Source organism: Molothrus aeneus, chromosome 3 (genome assembly GCF_037042795.1).
Source record: "Molothrus aeneus isolate 106 chromosome 3, BPBGC_Maene_1.0, whole genome shotgun sequence".
NCBI classification, from domain to species: domain Eukaryota; kingdom Metazoa; phylum Chordata; class Aves; order Passeriformes; family Icteridae; genus Molothrus; species Molothrus aeneus.
Window position 1 is genome coordinate 47,966,650 of NC_089648.1, and position 15,524 is coordinate 47,982,173.

At 35.1% G+C, this 15,524-nt stretch overlaps 1 protein-coding gene across 1 annotated transcript in view; it reads right to left on the reverse strand.

The window, feature by feature from the left end:
• UTRN (utrophin) overlaps window positions 1-15,524 on the reverse strand; it is a 341,520-nt gene that overhangs the window by 192,798 nt on the left and 133,198 nt on the right. Inside the window, exons 42-49 of the mRNA XM_066546847.1 lie at window positions 13,880-14,052; window positions 9,836-9,986; window positions 8,348-8,523; window positions 7,336-7,471; window positions 6,189-6,338; window positions 4,961-5,045; window positions 3,213-3,418; window positions 1,962-2,079 (exon numbers count right to left, since the gene is read on the reverse strand). Coding sequence (XP_066402944.1) covers window positions 1,962-2,079; window positions 3,213-3,418; window positions 4,961-5,045; window positions 6,189-6,338; window positions 7,336-7,471; window positions 8,348-8,523; window positions 9,836-9,986; window positions 13,880-14,052 — 1,195 coding nt within the window. The remainder of the gene's footprint in view (window positions 1-1,961; window positions 2,080-3,212; window positions 3,419-4,960; window positions 5,046-6,188; window positions 6,339-7,335; window positions 7,472-8,347; window positions 8,524-9,835; window positions 9,987-13,879; window positions 14,053-15,524) is intronic.

Sequence of the window (15,524 nt, forward strand, 5' to 3'; positions counted from 1 at the left end):
GCTTGAAAAAATCTCTTAACTTTAATACATTCAACAATATTCTGTTTAGTTCCACAAAGCCCTCAAAAACTGGGGCAGCAAAGTCCACTTGTCAGAGTAAATATCACTACACTGGGCTGGTAGACAAATCTAATAATTTGTGCAATATAGATTCATCCATTTCAACCCACAGGCAGCTTGTGGATTAATTTTCAAGCACAGATATTTGATGTTTACATAGTAGTATTGCTATTATAGCATGAATATTATTTATATATTTTTCTTATTAATGGACAGATTAACCTTACTCTCTACACTGATGACATATCTACCCTTTTTTCTACCTCTTGCAAAACAGAACAGAAAAATAGTGACATTCCTGGTAGCCTCAGAACTTGGTGGGTTTAAGAGGTAAGTTCCTAGAAAAAGTTGTTCTGAAAAACATAATTGAAAAAGTATGGGCACCAGCCTGATATCACAGACAAAAAAACTAGAAAGAATTTCTGGTGAGACTTTTTTCAATTCTAGGTGTCAATAAAGTTTTAGTTCTAAGTGTCCCAAAAATTGGGAGCAAAGTTCCAGAGAAGGAAGCTTTGCTGTTTCTCTGCTCCTATCAATTTGAGCAATTATGCTTCATCTGACGACACACAGCAGACTCCCAGAAGGTTGTAGGACATTGGTACATTCTGATATATATTCAGTGTCTATACATACTCAGTGTTTAAACAAAGAGGGTGCATAAGCAGCCAAGAGCTTCACTTTTCTTCAAAGAGCAAACTTTTCTTAACAAATATCAGTGGTAACAAAACCTTCAATTTTCACGTTTCATGACAGGCAGAAAATCTTCACACACATCTAAAGTATCTACTGGAAGCCTAATCCATGGCACCACATACAACTTCTCTTTTCCCACCCTGGATACACACAACTATAGGGGAACTCTAACTTCCAACACAGTCCTTTACTTCTTGTTCAGCTTTTCTGAAGAATCCAGAACATTTTGTGACTGACCCCATGTCCCCTTGTTGACTGACTCCCATGGTTATTATCCTGCCCTGAGTTTCCACCTCACCCTTAGTTCTGAGTGACTGCAAAACTAAGTTGCTTCTTTGAATCTTACTGCCCCTACCAGTCTATAGTCTGTGAACCTCAGACAGCAGATGTCATCTCATCAGACCCCCAGAAAAACCACCCATCTCTGGGCTTCCCATCTGACCACATCACCTCCATCAAGTCTTATGGACACCAAAGAAACTAATGCAGATGGAGTAAAGGAAAAATACATTACAGAGGAGAACATTAAAAAAAAAATCTTTCCATTTTTACTTCTAACTATGGTATTCCCTGCTGCATGAATTTTCTAATCTTAGTAATGAGCAAAGATTAAGACTTCAAAAAACAGACTGTCCATTAGTTTCAAATTGAGACAATTGTACATTTCTTAGGAACCAGTAAAATAAATTTTCAAAGGGAGTGGAGACCTTTAAATTGGAAATTAAATTTTCAAGTACATGTCAGTTAATTAGAATCTCTAGTTTCAGTGAACAATTTTCAAAGTACACACACAAAGTCATTGTCCTAAAGTCAACACATTCATGTTTTCAATTGTCCAGTGTCTCGGAGTTCAACAAAAAAATAAACATGATTAGCTCCTTTTCTGAATAAATAAAATCCTCATCCCTGGGTCTGCGGCTGTGAAGCAACCCAAATTCTTCACAAAATATTTCAAAATCCCAGCAAAACTATTGACCTTCATATTGACTTGAAAAAACAGCCAAGCAAAAAAACAAAAGGCAATTCTTGTTCCAGGAATTTTCATTAGACTGTTTAAATGAAATGAAAGCCACTTAATTGCCAAGTTTTCTTTTATTTTTCAAGGAAGGCAACTTCAGCTATGCTCAATCAATTTTAGAAAAAGATACGAAGATTTTTTTGGTGCCATGAAAACAATGTATTTGCAAACACAGGATGGATAAACTTACTTTTTTCTGTGATCTCTGTCCTAATGTCTGAACTGGAAGTTTTATTTTTCAAATTCTGAGCCAGTGTAAAAACAGAATCAAGCTGAGGGTGCCGATGGTCCATATCTGCATTGGTTATCTGTTTTTAAGTCCAAAATGTAGAAAATAGTTAAATTCATCTGTATTATTTAGGTAAAAAAATACACATGCCTCCACAACTATACAGCTGGTCCCATCATTACGGTGACCCTTGAACTGTCACAGTATGATAGCACTGCTTTAAAAAGCCAATATATTGTAAATTGCAGTTACTGAAAATCCAGAGGTGAAGGTTAACCTATACAAACCACATCATTACCACAGCTGTTGCACAATGTTTTCCAATATCTATTTTTCATAGACTTATATGAAAATAAATTTCCATAACTTATTTTTCTCCTAACCAAGCTGGCATCATTTATATATATCAGAAGCAGCAGTGGGTGCAGGGAGAAAGTGAAGAACAACAACTGGAAGGAACAATCAGACTATATAATATTGCTCTATAAACCTTTGTTCTCTATATGTACCAGAATATTACAAGTATTACAAGTATTATGCGGTTAAAAGAAAGTGTTTCCAAAGCTACATCACATTATTATTCCAGACTATGTGAGATACAGAAACACTTTAGCACTTGTTTAGCCTACAGCTCTTACTCTACACTTAGTTAATTGACATTAAGTCAAATAAAATTAACCTTAACAGCCACATACATCTCACTTATACTGCCCTTAGTCATGGTTCAACATGGCATGAGCTATCAACAGAAATAAACATTTACATCATAAGCATTTATGCTATAACTTTTCATCCTCTTAGCATGTCTCTGGAAATCAGTTTAGTGTAACTACAGCAAACAAAACTCATTAGAAACCAGTAAAGAGTGAATCAAAGATCACCCACCAAGCAAACATGAAGCTGCTCTGAATTCTTCCGTGTAAGTCAACTATTACAAACCCCAAAAGATGTCAGGAAGTATTCTCCAATTTCTTTGTTTTAAACAAAACAATAACTGTGAGCTTAGCTCACATAGAGACACAAGAATAAACAGAAAATGGCTCTGAAGGAGAAAGGAGTATAACAAGAGCATTTAAACTTTCATGTTATGCATTTAGTTACAGTCAGGGATTTTTTCCCCTTAAGCATGTTATTGCTTTCAGTTTCTTTAGTGAATGTAAGAACTATTAAAATGTGAAATAATTTTCTACTAGCCTTCACAAAAGCACATACTTTCATTCGTGTAATAGTCCGATTGATCTCTTCAGTATTTCCCACAGTGACTATGTTTGACTTGAGCATCTGGTCAATCAGTACCAACCAGTCAGCCAGCTCAGTTCTAGTTTTGTCCAGATCAGCAGGTGCAGAAAGTTCCAAAGCCTGCTGAGTCTGAACAGGAATTTCCAATGAAGAAGATGCTAGCACCACCTTTTGGATATCTGAAACAGAGTGTGGGGGTTCTGTTAAAGAAAAAGTAGTCATGGCCACAGGAGCAGTTCTCAGAATCACAAGGGGCGTTTTGTAATTCCTATAAATGTGCAACAGCATCTACAGAGAAACCACAGCAAAAATTGTATTTTAGCAACTAGAAATTAGGTAATGAGACTTATGCACCTTTAAGGCAGTTATTTGCTTACTGCATGCCAAAAAGACTCACCCAAATGATTCAGCCTAAATTCAAAATAAACAACAACAAAATTTGCAAAGACAAAATTACATTAAACCTAAGGGAAAGAAGCTAAACACCCATTGACATTTATTAAGCATAAAACCCAAGATTTTTGTTTAAGATAAACATCTAAAATTGTCTTCCTCAGTTTTGCCTTATGTAGCAAAAAGGTTTTCTCCACTCTTGGCTCAGAATTCACTTAAGCACAAGTGAAGCTTCTGGACCAGATGCTTGATGGACTTGGCATTACATAACTGTCTGAGGAAGGGACAGATGCCCACTAGTTCAGTCACATCTTTCTCTCTTTTTAACCTGACACAAGAAAGAAGTGAGAAATGAGCTGAATGAATAGTAATATTCACTCCAGAAGTTGCATTCTAGTTCCAAGAAACACTAAGCTACATCAAGTTGGAGCATGAATATTTCACACTTCCCTCAAACAATGAAACACAGGAGTTTTGTTTAACAAACACATTGTATGAAAGGAGAACAAGCTGAATTCAAGGTTTTAAAAGGATTAAAAAGAAGTTGGTTTGCCTCAAATTTTGTTTACTGATTCCGAAATTTAAAAAAAAAAAATAGAGATAATTCACTGAGGTTTGAGTTGCAAATTTTTTCAGGCAAGGGCTGTCATCTTTGCCTAAATTTCCAAAAGAGAGACCTGGGCATTTTGTTTACAATCTGTATTTGCTGAATTGCCTCCAATAGCTTGAAAATATGACCAGTGTCAGCATCTGATAAAAGAATACATATTTAGACAGCTTTCCCTAAAACATTCAGAAAGGTAAGTATCTAGCAGATAAGGGAAACCCATCTGGCCCCCTAACCAAGCCAAAAGAAGCAGAATGGCCTTTATTTATAAGAGTTCAAAAAATCCACATGCAAGAGATACTTTACAAATAATTAGCTGTATGGAAAGCTTCTAGTGGATCTTAATTAGTAAAAGGAATGACCACAAATCCACAGGAAACAAAACACAGAAAACAGTCTGTCACAAACACAGCTATTTTGGTTTTTACTCTGTACCTAGTCCTGATTAGGAGGCCTAAGCTTTATAAAAATTTCTCCATTTCAAAACTCTTAGAGAACCTCCAAAGGACTCCCCCAGTCCTGAAAAGTAGAGTGACTTCTTCCCTACCCAAATATTCCCTCTCCCCCAAGCAATGAGAAGGCAGCCTCAAGCTCAGCACAATGCTTCAAAATTCCTTATTTGTCTAAGTTCATAGTGTTTTTCTTCTTTTTTAATTACTTTTGACTGCAAACAGTATTACACTTAATACAATTAAGCAGAACAGAAAGAACAATCACTCACCAGGAGGCTTTGTTTTTGTAACAAAACAGGACTGCCCAACAAATGCCTCCAATTCTCTCACTTTGTCAGGCACTTCTCTGAACACCTACAGCCCAGCAAAGAGAAATAAAAACAGTAACACAACCTATATTAATGGCAATTATTGAAAGACAAAATATTCTACACCATGCCTCAGATATATTTTAATTATTTTTGGAAGTTATCCTTTAAAAAACAATAAAAACTTCAAGAGGTGCTAAAGTGTTTTTTCAATACATCCTAGAGTAACACCTAAATATTGAAAAGAAATAAATTGTTGTAGACCGGCTGCTTACATGGTTTTTACAGTCTAAGCACCAAAACTATAACTCATTATTTGAATATACTTTGAAGAAAAGATGATGCAAAGCATGATTTGTTGTCAGTCACACAAAGTAAAGAAATAGGGAACTGACAAAAGAAAAAGTGTTACAACTCCACTGTAGTGAAAACAAATGTACCTATATGCTTTCTAAGTTTTTTAAAATCATTGATGAGAATGTAGTGCTCAAAGCAGTGGAGGAATCCTTATTTTCATGGCTGAGTTGGTAAAAACACATTTTTCTTTTTCTGAACTATCAAAAGCCCCCTTCCTCAATAATTCCTCACATCTGTCTTCCATAAAATAATCTAAAATAATTTAATTTTTTCATTTGGATCTCCAGGCTTTGCTTGAAAAAAATCTTGCTTTACTCCAACCAGCCTTGCAAATGAGATTGAACACATGAGTTTCTAATTTACAGTAATGTTTAAGAAGAGTCCCAGACACACTTGGTAAGATTTTCTAAGTTCTACCACAGCTTCATTTCTTTTCCTCTTAACTGCTCCAAGCATTCAACTTTCCTACATGGCAAAGATTTACTCTAACTCTTAATTTCAAGTTAACACTTACTGTTTGACTCAAATAAACAAAATATTTTTGATCTAGCTGATACTTGTGATCCTTCTTTCGGAAAAAAAAAAGCCAATACAAGAAAAAAGGAAACAGAAAAACCTAAGCTAACCAAATTAACTCAATCTGATGGAAAAATGTCCATCAGTATTTTCATGTGTAAGTTGTTTGGGGTTCATTTCCTGATCATGCCTCTATGGTTCCCTAATCATTTTATGTATATGCCACCTGTCACAGATGCTTGAACAGGAAAACAACCATTCCAAGTATAGCATTCTGTTTTCAACCTCAGGTACCCAATGCTGAAGAAATGCACACCTTATTCCACCTCACATTGAGGGACCGCAGGCAATCAGAAAGTTTGTTTTTTTCCTGAAGATCAATATTTTTATCCAACAGTACTTCAGATTCAGTTCTGTTCAGCCATTCCAGTTTGTCACCCAGAACTTCCATCTCTTCACTTAAGACCTAAAATGGAAGAGTTATAGACTGGAATAAAATGCATACATACTTAATTAAAGGAGAAGGATCCAATATTAGACATTTCCCTGAACATACACAGAGAAGTTTCTATTTTGGTTTCTGTGCTTGATCTAGAAATTATTGAAACATTTATTACCTTTCACTTCCAGCATTTATATTAAGGTAGATGATAAGAAAAATTACACTTTGATGACCAGCAGGAAATATTCAACTGACATGAAGGAATTTATTTAGGCAAACACAACTGCAACTATTTTACATCATTTATAAACACTTATTCAGGACTTCCATCTTAGATTTGGTCTAAAAGATGTTGGTTGGGGTTTCATTGGGTTTTTTTGTTGTCTTTTTTAAAATTAGTGATTTTTAAGAAACAAGCAAGCAGGTTAGCTGGACTGACTGCTCCTCTCATTCTTTTAGGATTTCAGAAACTTTTTCTTTCACACATTCTATAAACCAAAGATGTTTTGTTGTCAAAGCGAGACACAAAACAGGAAAAATACATACATATGCACACAACTTACTTAAAATGGCCAAAACCCTTACAGTTTAAAAAACAGGTTAGATAAAATCTTACACATATAAAAGATTATTACAACTGCCCAGTAAATGGGACAATGATGTTATTTACCATTTAACGTTACCAGTTTTTTTCTCTAGAGGTTTTAGCAATTAAAAAGTTGACAAACACACATCAACTCCAGTGAAATTCTACTTACTAAATTTTATCAGCAGTATATCTATTTCTCACTGTCTCATACACAGACACCATCTTCTGGCTACATACCAGTTACCAACTCAACCCAACTTCCCTTCAAGGTGCATCTTGCCTGTGTAAGAAATCTCACAAAATTGTCTCACACAACAGATTTCTTTGGCTGTTCACAATGTGAAAACTCCCCTCCTCAAAAGCCATGTCCTGATGCTTTACACAAGACGTACAGATGTATACATATTTAAACACATATTTAATCAGTCTTGCCTGTAATTCTTGCAAGTTTTCTTCATGGTTGAATGTAAATCTTGTATCCAGAGCATTTTCTACATTTTCCAACCAACAACACAGCTCATCAAGCTTCTTTCTGTACGCTATCAGCTGCTGGTTCTCTCCTTTTAGCCTTAAAAAGTGAAACAAGAAGTCAAGCACATCAGTCCTAATTACTTCTGATGTCATGGTCAACTTTTTTTCAGCACTTGGAGAATTTTAAAGGATACATATTATCATCAAAAGATTCTACCACCATCATTAAAATGCAAGATATTTACAAATAAATACTACTGCCTTAAAACCAGACAAATTTTAGCTCCAAAGCCATAAAATAGACTTTTAAAAGACTACAGAAAACATTCAATGTAAGTGATAGTAATGACAACACCTTCAGGCCTAATCATTCTAAGGTCGCCAAATTTTTCCCCTGGAGGTTTTAGGGACATATATAATACTTCCACTAAATCACATAAAACTTTAATGAAGTTTCTCAAACTAAATAATTAAGCAAGATCCTATTTTATTCCCAACTGTAACAGGAGATGTTAAAAACACGTAATTACATAAAGTTCTTACTTTACAATATTGTGGAAATCTAAGAACTATACAAATTGGTTCAATTAGTGTACCTCTGTCAGTGATAAAACTTAGTGTAAGGTACTTACAAGTTCAGCTTCAGCCAGAGAAAGTACCTGAGAAATTATTCCTAAAAAAGTCTGGTGTTATAAGGATATTATTTTTAAAACAAAGGAAAACTGTATAAAAAGTAGCTTTGTGGTTGCCATTTTGTGAGTTGTTCTAAACAAAGACTTACTAAGCAGTCAATTGTAGGTGTATTTATGAGAAATTTGTTCTAGAATACAGTTCAAAAAAGAACTCCAAACATTAGGAAAATTCAGATTAATGACAGCATGCAATAGAATGCACTCCCTCTCCCAGTGTCTGCTCAATGAAATTCTCCTTATTGCATCTGTTCAGACATCCAAATTTTTGATTAACTTATTACCTTAGTTGTCTGTCCATGACCTCTGTTGTGATTGCTTTCCAGCGTCTATTCAATCCTGCCAGTTTCTCCTGCAGGAAGCTCCCATCTGTAGCAGACAGTTTCTGTATGATCCCCTCCCCAGTCCTGTTCAATGCTGCAATACTGGTCTGATGGCTGGTGACTCCCTCTTCAAGTTCCTGTCAGAAACATAAAAGCCACACAGAATTTTATTACTGACCTGAAGTGACTTTGATCTGGCTCATGATATGCAGGATGAATCCTGGGTGCATATTATGAGGCACTTAAAACCATCTTATTTAGAAATGGATGCTGTTGACAAAGTTATTAATGTTTTTTTTATTGAATTTGATTCAATTTTCTAGGTGTCATAAGATAGTGACAGAGAATAGGCTATGAATATTACAAATAATCACAAGAATTCACTTAGGACACCAGTTCTAAAATCAACACTCATATTTGATTCCTTTGATTCCTTTTCTCTTTATTACAGCACTTCCTAGTGGTTCTAACAGATGGCTTGACTTTTAACTAGGTCTTTTCATTATCTATACCCCAAATATTTCTTTACCTTCAGCATATTTTAGCTAGGATAATTATGGCATTGCTGCCATGGTCCCAGAAACCATGGAAAAATCCATGAAGCTAAAGCAAGTCAGAAGATGTCAGGATTAAATCTTCAAACATCCCTAATGACTATAAAAGTCCTACACCGTTAGCAAAAATTTTGTTGCAAGTAGATTAGGAATACGATTTTACTTCTCTTCAAACAAGAGAAAACTTCAAGCAGCAACAAGGATAAAACAGAAGCTGTGTCTTAGACAGAACTTACTTTTCCTTCACAACACACATCTGACACTTGGACACCTCATACTCTCAAAAGAAAAAAAAATCTGATCCTTAAAGTTATGCTTTCTTCTTCTTATTTTAAAGGAAGCAAAATAAAAAAAATATCAGGGAACTAAATTCCAGAACCAAAATCTTAAAAAAAAATCACACATAAGACCTCTGTAATTGGAATCTTCTCTTTTTCTAGATTTTTTTGTACAAGGCAGTATCTCCAAAAGACATTTGTTTAAATAAATAATTTGCTAAGTTATAAATGACCTTTATTGGGGTCCATTTTTTTAAATTATGAATCAAAGGTAAGTGAAGTATTATACTGGATCTTTTATCTGATTAAGATATTTTTGAAGCTGTAACAAAACTTATAAACTGAAAAATCATGCCAACATTTGAATGATCAATTTATCTCAAACCAATCCATACTAAGAGTGATCATATAACCCCATACTATAAGTAGGAGTTGAGTTCTTCCCCAAGAATAAATTTTAAACTGCAGCCAAAATAGAAATGTTAAGAGTTACTGCTTTTTGAAGTGTAATTGCACAGCCTCTCTGCAAATCCATATGTCTATCTACAAAACTACAATTTTAGATGAAAATCTAGACTGCTTCCAGCTTGCTCATTTTCTGCCCCAGTCCCACGTACCTGCTGATGCAGCCCAGCTGCCTGCAGCTCCAGGCTGCCATCCGGCCCGCGCGCATCGGCCAGTAACGCTTCAGCCTCCGCGATCCAGTGGGAGAGATCGTTGAGATCGCAGTGGAACTGCCTCCACGCCTCAATTGCTCTGTCAAAGCAACTGTGGGAAAACAGAGGAGTGAAAAATGACCCAAAATTTCAGCTAGAAGGCTAGGAATCCCACCCCAGTGAGTAGAAATTTGCCTTGCAGAACAGAAAGACTAACACACAGCCTGGTTAACCAAGTCCTAGTACAGAAGGCTTCCTGGCACAGTAGCAGCTGGTGAAAGCCAACAGCACAGACTGTCATTAACTTCCAGCTGAAGGAAGAAAGGGCAGTCCTCAGCAAACTTGTTCTATCACTCAAAAAATAAAGATTGATTAGCTACATCAAACTAGTCTGCAGAACCCTTTCCTTCTTTATCGTGAAACAATTCAGCTATCAGTGTGTAATATGAAATATGATTAATTGCTCAGATTTTTTTTCTCCTTCATAAGGAGAAAATGGGGTGCTGGTGCCCAGAATTTATTAAGTGAAGGTGATTTTGATTATATATTTGATGATATAATATTACCAGTGAGCACACATAAGTAGGTCTTATAGTATTTAATCACACAATAATTTACCAAGTACTTCATTGTCATCATCTTTGCAGCCTCAAAATAATGTGTTGCTTAATTTGAAGGGCAACATGCTCTTGCATGGAACAGACAGAATAACCAGAGTCAGAAATTTGTTTTTTGATAAAACGAGAGTTTTGTTATGCTAACAAGCTAACAAAGTAAGAGCATGAGAAAAACATGTCAGAAAGGAATGGAGTGGCTTGTTTTCTATTTATTGATTATTAACTATTCCAAACTAATAAAAATGGTCATCTTTAAAGACCCAAGAGGCAAAGACTACTGTTAATCAGAGGACCCTCTATTTTGACTGAGGAACTATGTCATTTGCAGCCCTTTACTGCAAACAATTGCAAATAATTGCAACAGTAAAGACTCCAGGGTTATTGCACATACATAGAAACAATCTGAAATTATCTGCATAATAAAGATATCTAAAACCAAACTTTAAAGAGCTACCATTGCAACTTTTTTTTTTAACTGAGATTAATTAATTTCATCAAAATTAAATCTCATTTTACATAAGATCCGTATTTCTTGACATATACAGGGCTTATTTGTTATTATAAGCCAATTAAAAAGTCTTAAAAGAAGTCATAAAAATCTAAGATTTAAAGAAGTCTTAAAAATCTCCACTTTAATTTTTCTAACCTTATCTCCTAGTTCTACCATTTCAGTTTCAGCACATACCTTGATTTAATACCCTAGACCAACCTGTACACTGACCACAAATTTCAATGTCCCTTTATTTCTCACGTATGTTTCAGTCCAAGCATATTGTCTCATGACAGTAACTCATCTCACATTTAATAAGATACATTCTAAGCACTTAAAATAGATTAAAAGAAAGTTTTATAGGCTTCCTTAAAAATTACAGTTTTTCAGGGAGTTTTGGCCACATGATGTTTTCAGAATACAAAATTTAAAACTTCAGAAAACACTGAGGTACAAAGTTTGAACTTGCACCATTTCTGTTTTAAGACTACAGCTCCATCAGTATTTTGAGCAATGAGCAAAGTTTTGAGACTACAGCTGTTTTGAGACTACAGCTCCATCAGTATTTTGAGCAATGAGCAAAGTTTCACTCCAGTTTTGAGTCACATGCATGTGCTACTGTTTCCCTACAGACTGCCTCAACTGAAAGCTAAAAGTACCAAATTCCTGTGACTGTTGCACCAAAACGTGGCTATCATTTGCCTCCTCTGCAGGAATCCATTGTTTCCAAACCACATCTTATTCCCAAGTCATCAACACTTAGCACTGGGAGAAAACCCACAGCAAAATGAGCAGACCTAGCAAACCAGCACAGTTACAAACATTAAGTCTATATATACATAAAAAAACCCCATTTTTACTCTACACATGTTCAAATGCAAATGTAGTCAGCAGGATTTAGTTGACTACTTAGAAGCTATGATAAGTAAAGTTGCATTAAACTTGTGCTTGGCTTCATCAGAGCATTTACCAAAGGTTTAACTACTTAGCTGGCATTCAATCACAAAATCTTTACTACCTCTGAAAACTAAATCAATCTTTTGCCGGAGGCTTCAGATGCTGCTTCTTCTAATTTTGTCAAAATTTCCACCCACTCCAGACATAGAAAAAAGCCAAATATGATTAAGGAGATAGTTATCCAGCTTATACTTAGTGCAACACTGGGAAAAGCAAGATTAAATTTGACTAAGAATTCTTTGTAGCAGAAAGGGTTTAAAAATACTAATGCCATTTTAATATTGCAATTAATAATATCTTCAGTGATCAAAGAGCATGCTTCTATTAAAATTGCAGCATTTTATATATTCAAGAAGCTACATACCATTTATTTAAATTAGTAGCCCAGTAGTTCCTTTTTGTATGAAAATGAAAATGAGGTTTCTGGCTAACCCTGGCTACTTAATCAAAGTAAATCTGAGTAGTAAATTCAACTGTACACACACTTACAAAATGTAAACATTAGTTAAAGCTTTCCAGTAAGTTAGGTGGAAAAAAAGGCATAACTGAAGCTTAGTGCATAAAGCATCTATGAGGACAAAAAAATAGCTACCAGCATATAACTATGGACAGGCACCAGATTCAGGAGCAGTTGTCTCCAAATTCAGCAGGTGACCACGAGCACCCAGCAAGAGCACAAAACTCTACAGAGCTGGCATCACTGTTTTCTGATTTAAGAACCCACAGTAAAACATTGCCTGCTGAGTTATTAGAAATCTTGATCCTTCACTTATCTAGGGGCCCAGAATTTCTGGAAGTCTCTATTTGGATGATACCACAATCTGATTTTTATATCCCCACACAATTATCAGTGGTCTGAGAAAGAGTTGGAAACATCTGCTTATGTAATAACACACTCTTCCTAAAAACATCTCTTCAAAATACACTACCACATGTGTTTGATATCAGATTTCTGGTGCTACAAAGCAAGTAAACATAGTTTGGCATACCTCATGCCCTACAAAACTTCTGCATCATCCATTACCTTACATCATCATTAAAAAGGAAATACTGTAAAAGCAAATGAACTACAGAATAAGCCTTTGCATTTAATTTTAAATTTTATTAAATAATTTTCAGTCATTAAGGGGTTTTTTGCATAGCAGCAATCTCAGTGTACACTGTTGCTTGCAGTGTGAGCACCTTCAGCTTAGTGGTAACTTCCCAAAAATGCACTTTGACACTTTTACAAATTCCAATTTAAAATATTCCTCTAATACACTTTCCCAAGAACTACTAAGTGGTATTGAGTTTGTTTTTAAAGATTTAAAACTGATTCAGATAATGTAAAAAGTTTATTGTCTCTTCTATAAGGGGTGGGGAGAAATCAAACTTTTTGCCCAAGTGAAATTACACCTATTTGTGGCAAGGAAATTAGAAATACATATTTCTTAAGCACTTATTTTAGTATTCTCTTGTTTTCCTAACAACAAAATTTTCTAATCAGGTCATCTCTCATCTTCAAATACTTACAACAAATATTATTGACAACTGTCATAGGTGCTGTATTTTAAAAACCCTATTCTTTCAAACTGCATCCTTCCTTCAAAAAACAAAAAAAATCAGCCTTGAATTCTTCATTAAAAGATGTCCTACTCAACATTATTCTACTAGAACTTTGCTTTGTGATGCCTTTACAAAACCAAAATTTTACACTCCATAAACAAAACCTTCTATTTCATAAACTAGAAACAATGAGCCTCATGAAAGCAGCCAAACTTCAATTTCCATGTTAACAGTTTCAACATTCAATAATTCTGGAAATTATTTTGTAATACCAACAAATAAAAGCTGATAACTCCCAAACTCATCTTCATCATTAAGGTATATTTGAAAAACACTTATATAAACATGTACATAAAGTATTTACATGGCCACAGAGACCAATCATGCTTGACTTACCATTTACGATCATTGTACATTCTATTAATTCTGTCCCATTCTGCATTCAGCTGTGTTAGTGCATCTCCTATTTGTATTGCCTCAGGTCCAGATGCTTCCAATATAACATCAGGCTGCTTTTCATGTATTACTGCAATTTGATCCCCAAGTTTATCCAAAATATCTTTTATGTTCTGCAAGTACAGTAATGGCACAAGTCATTAGTAAAGTTAACACCAGCAGGAAATAACAGAAAAATACCAAAAGATAATATTTTCAAAATTCTTTTCCGAAAATCAGCATCTACAGTAAGACCATGACCACCAGTAACATTTACAGTTTAAATCAGTTTTAGCAAATGAACTAAATAGCTTATCATACCCTTTAAGTGTGTATCCTTTTCAAGTATTTATGAAAAGGATGGAATAATTCATATATATCTAATTTGTTCCTAAGGTAAAGGGCACACCATACTTCTCAAAAGGACACTATCTTCATTATTAAACAAATCTACCCATGTCACTATACATACTCTTTCCTCATGTAAAAAAATGGACCACAAAATGCAACTTCATCATGCTTCATGTAACCTCCCATATGCACAGAACTGCAAAAGCATGAGGCTGCATAAAGGTTTTACATTTAAATGACAAAGTTAAAGTAATCAATTTCAAATACCACTGAACTATGATGTGAAAATTCCTTTAAACCAGATATTGTTGTAAGATAGCCTTGGTATTCAGAAGACAAACAGTCCATGCAGACAGTGGAATTTACTTATCTTTTTGAATTTAAAAGAGTAATGCTTCTAAAAATTTTATGCTCTGCTATTTGCTTTTTCTGAAAGCTATACCAAAACTTCAAAATCAGATGAGACACCTGCACCAAAAATGAAGTATTTTAAACCTGTCTTAACATAACCACTCCTAACTGCACTCAAGGCAGCACAGAAGCAGAGTAAGCAGGGTTAAGAGAATTTCATCAACAAAACAAAAGGCTTCCCCCTTTGTCAAAGGCTGGCACCATTCCCATATTTGCTTTTATAAAATATATTAAAAAACCAAAACATGAAAAATGGAAGCATGTGCACAGCAGAAAGGAAAGCATGTCAGAAAAGTGGACTGGAATTCTGCAAAGCTTTTAAGGACCTACATAGCAGCTGCAGAAACAGACAATCTAGCTCTTGGTGAGCTACTACACCTCAGATATGGCACATGGACCCTGCTATGATTCCCAGTCCAGAGAGGTACACCTACACTGCACCATGGCATGTGTAATTCCCTCAGAAAACATCCAATGGATGTTTTCTGAGGGAATCTATTTCTCACTCTTTTGTATGGTAAGAATTAACCAGGGCTCATACTTCTCCATACTCAGCTCATATTTGACAGCAGGATTCAGTATTTTCAAGCATAATTTCTTCATCTCCTTTTGAAGAAGTGGAGGTCCTCAACTATTTCCTAACTATAAATCACACAGGCAAATCCACTGGCTGACAATAAGAATGGGGAGCTCAAAACTGAAAGAATATTGCTGTTTTGCTCATCACAACAGGTACCATCATCTTGTGGCCTCATACACAGCTCCATAAAAAGTCAAAAATCACCCTTTCTCCTGCTCCTATTTGAGCAATTGTTTTCACATGACCTAAGAACAGCAGCTGTAT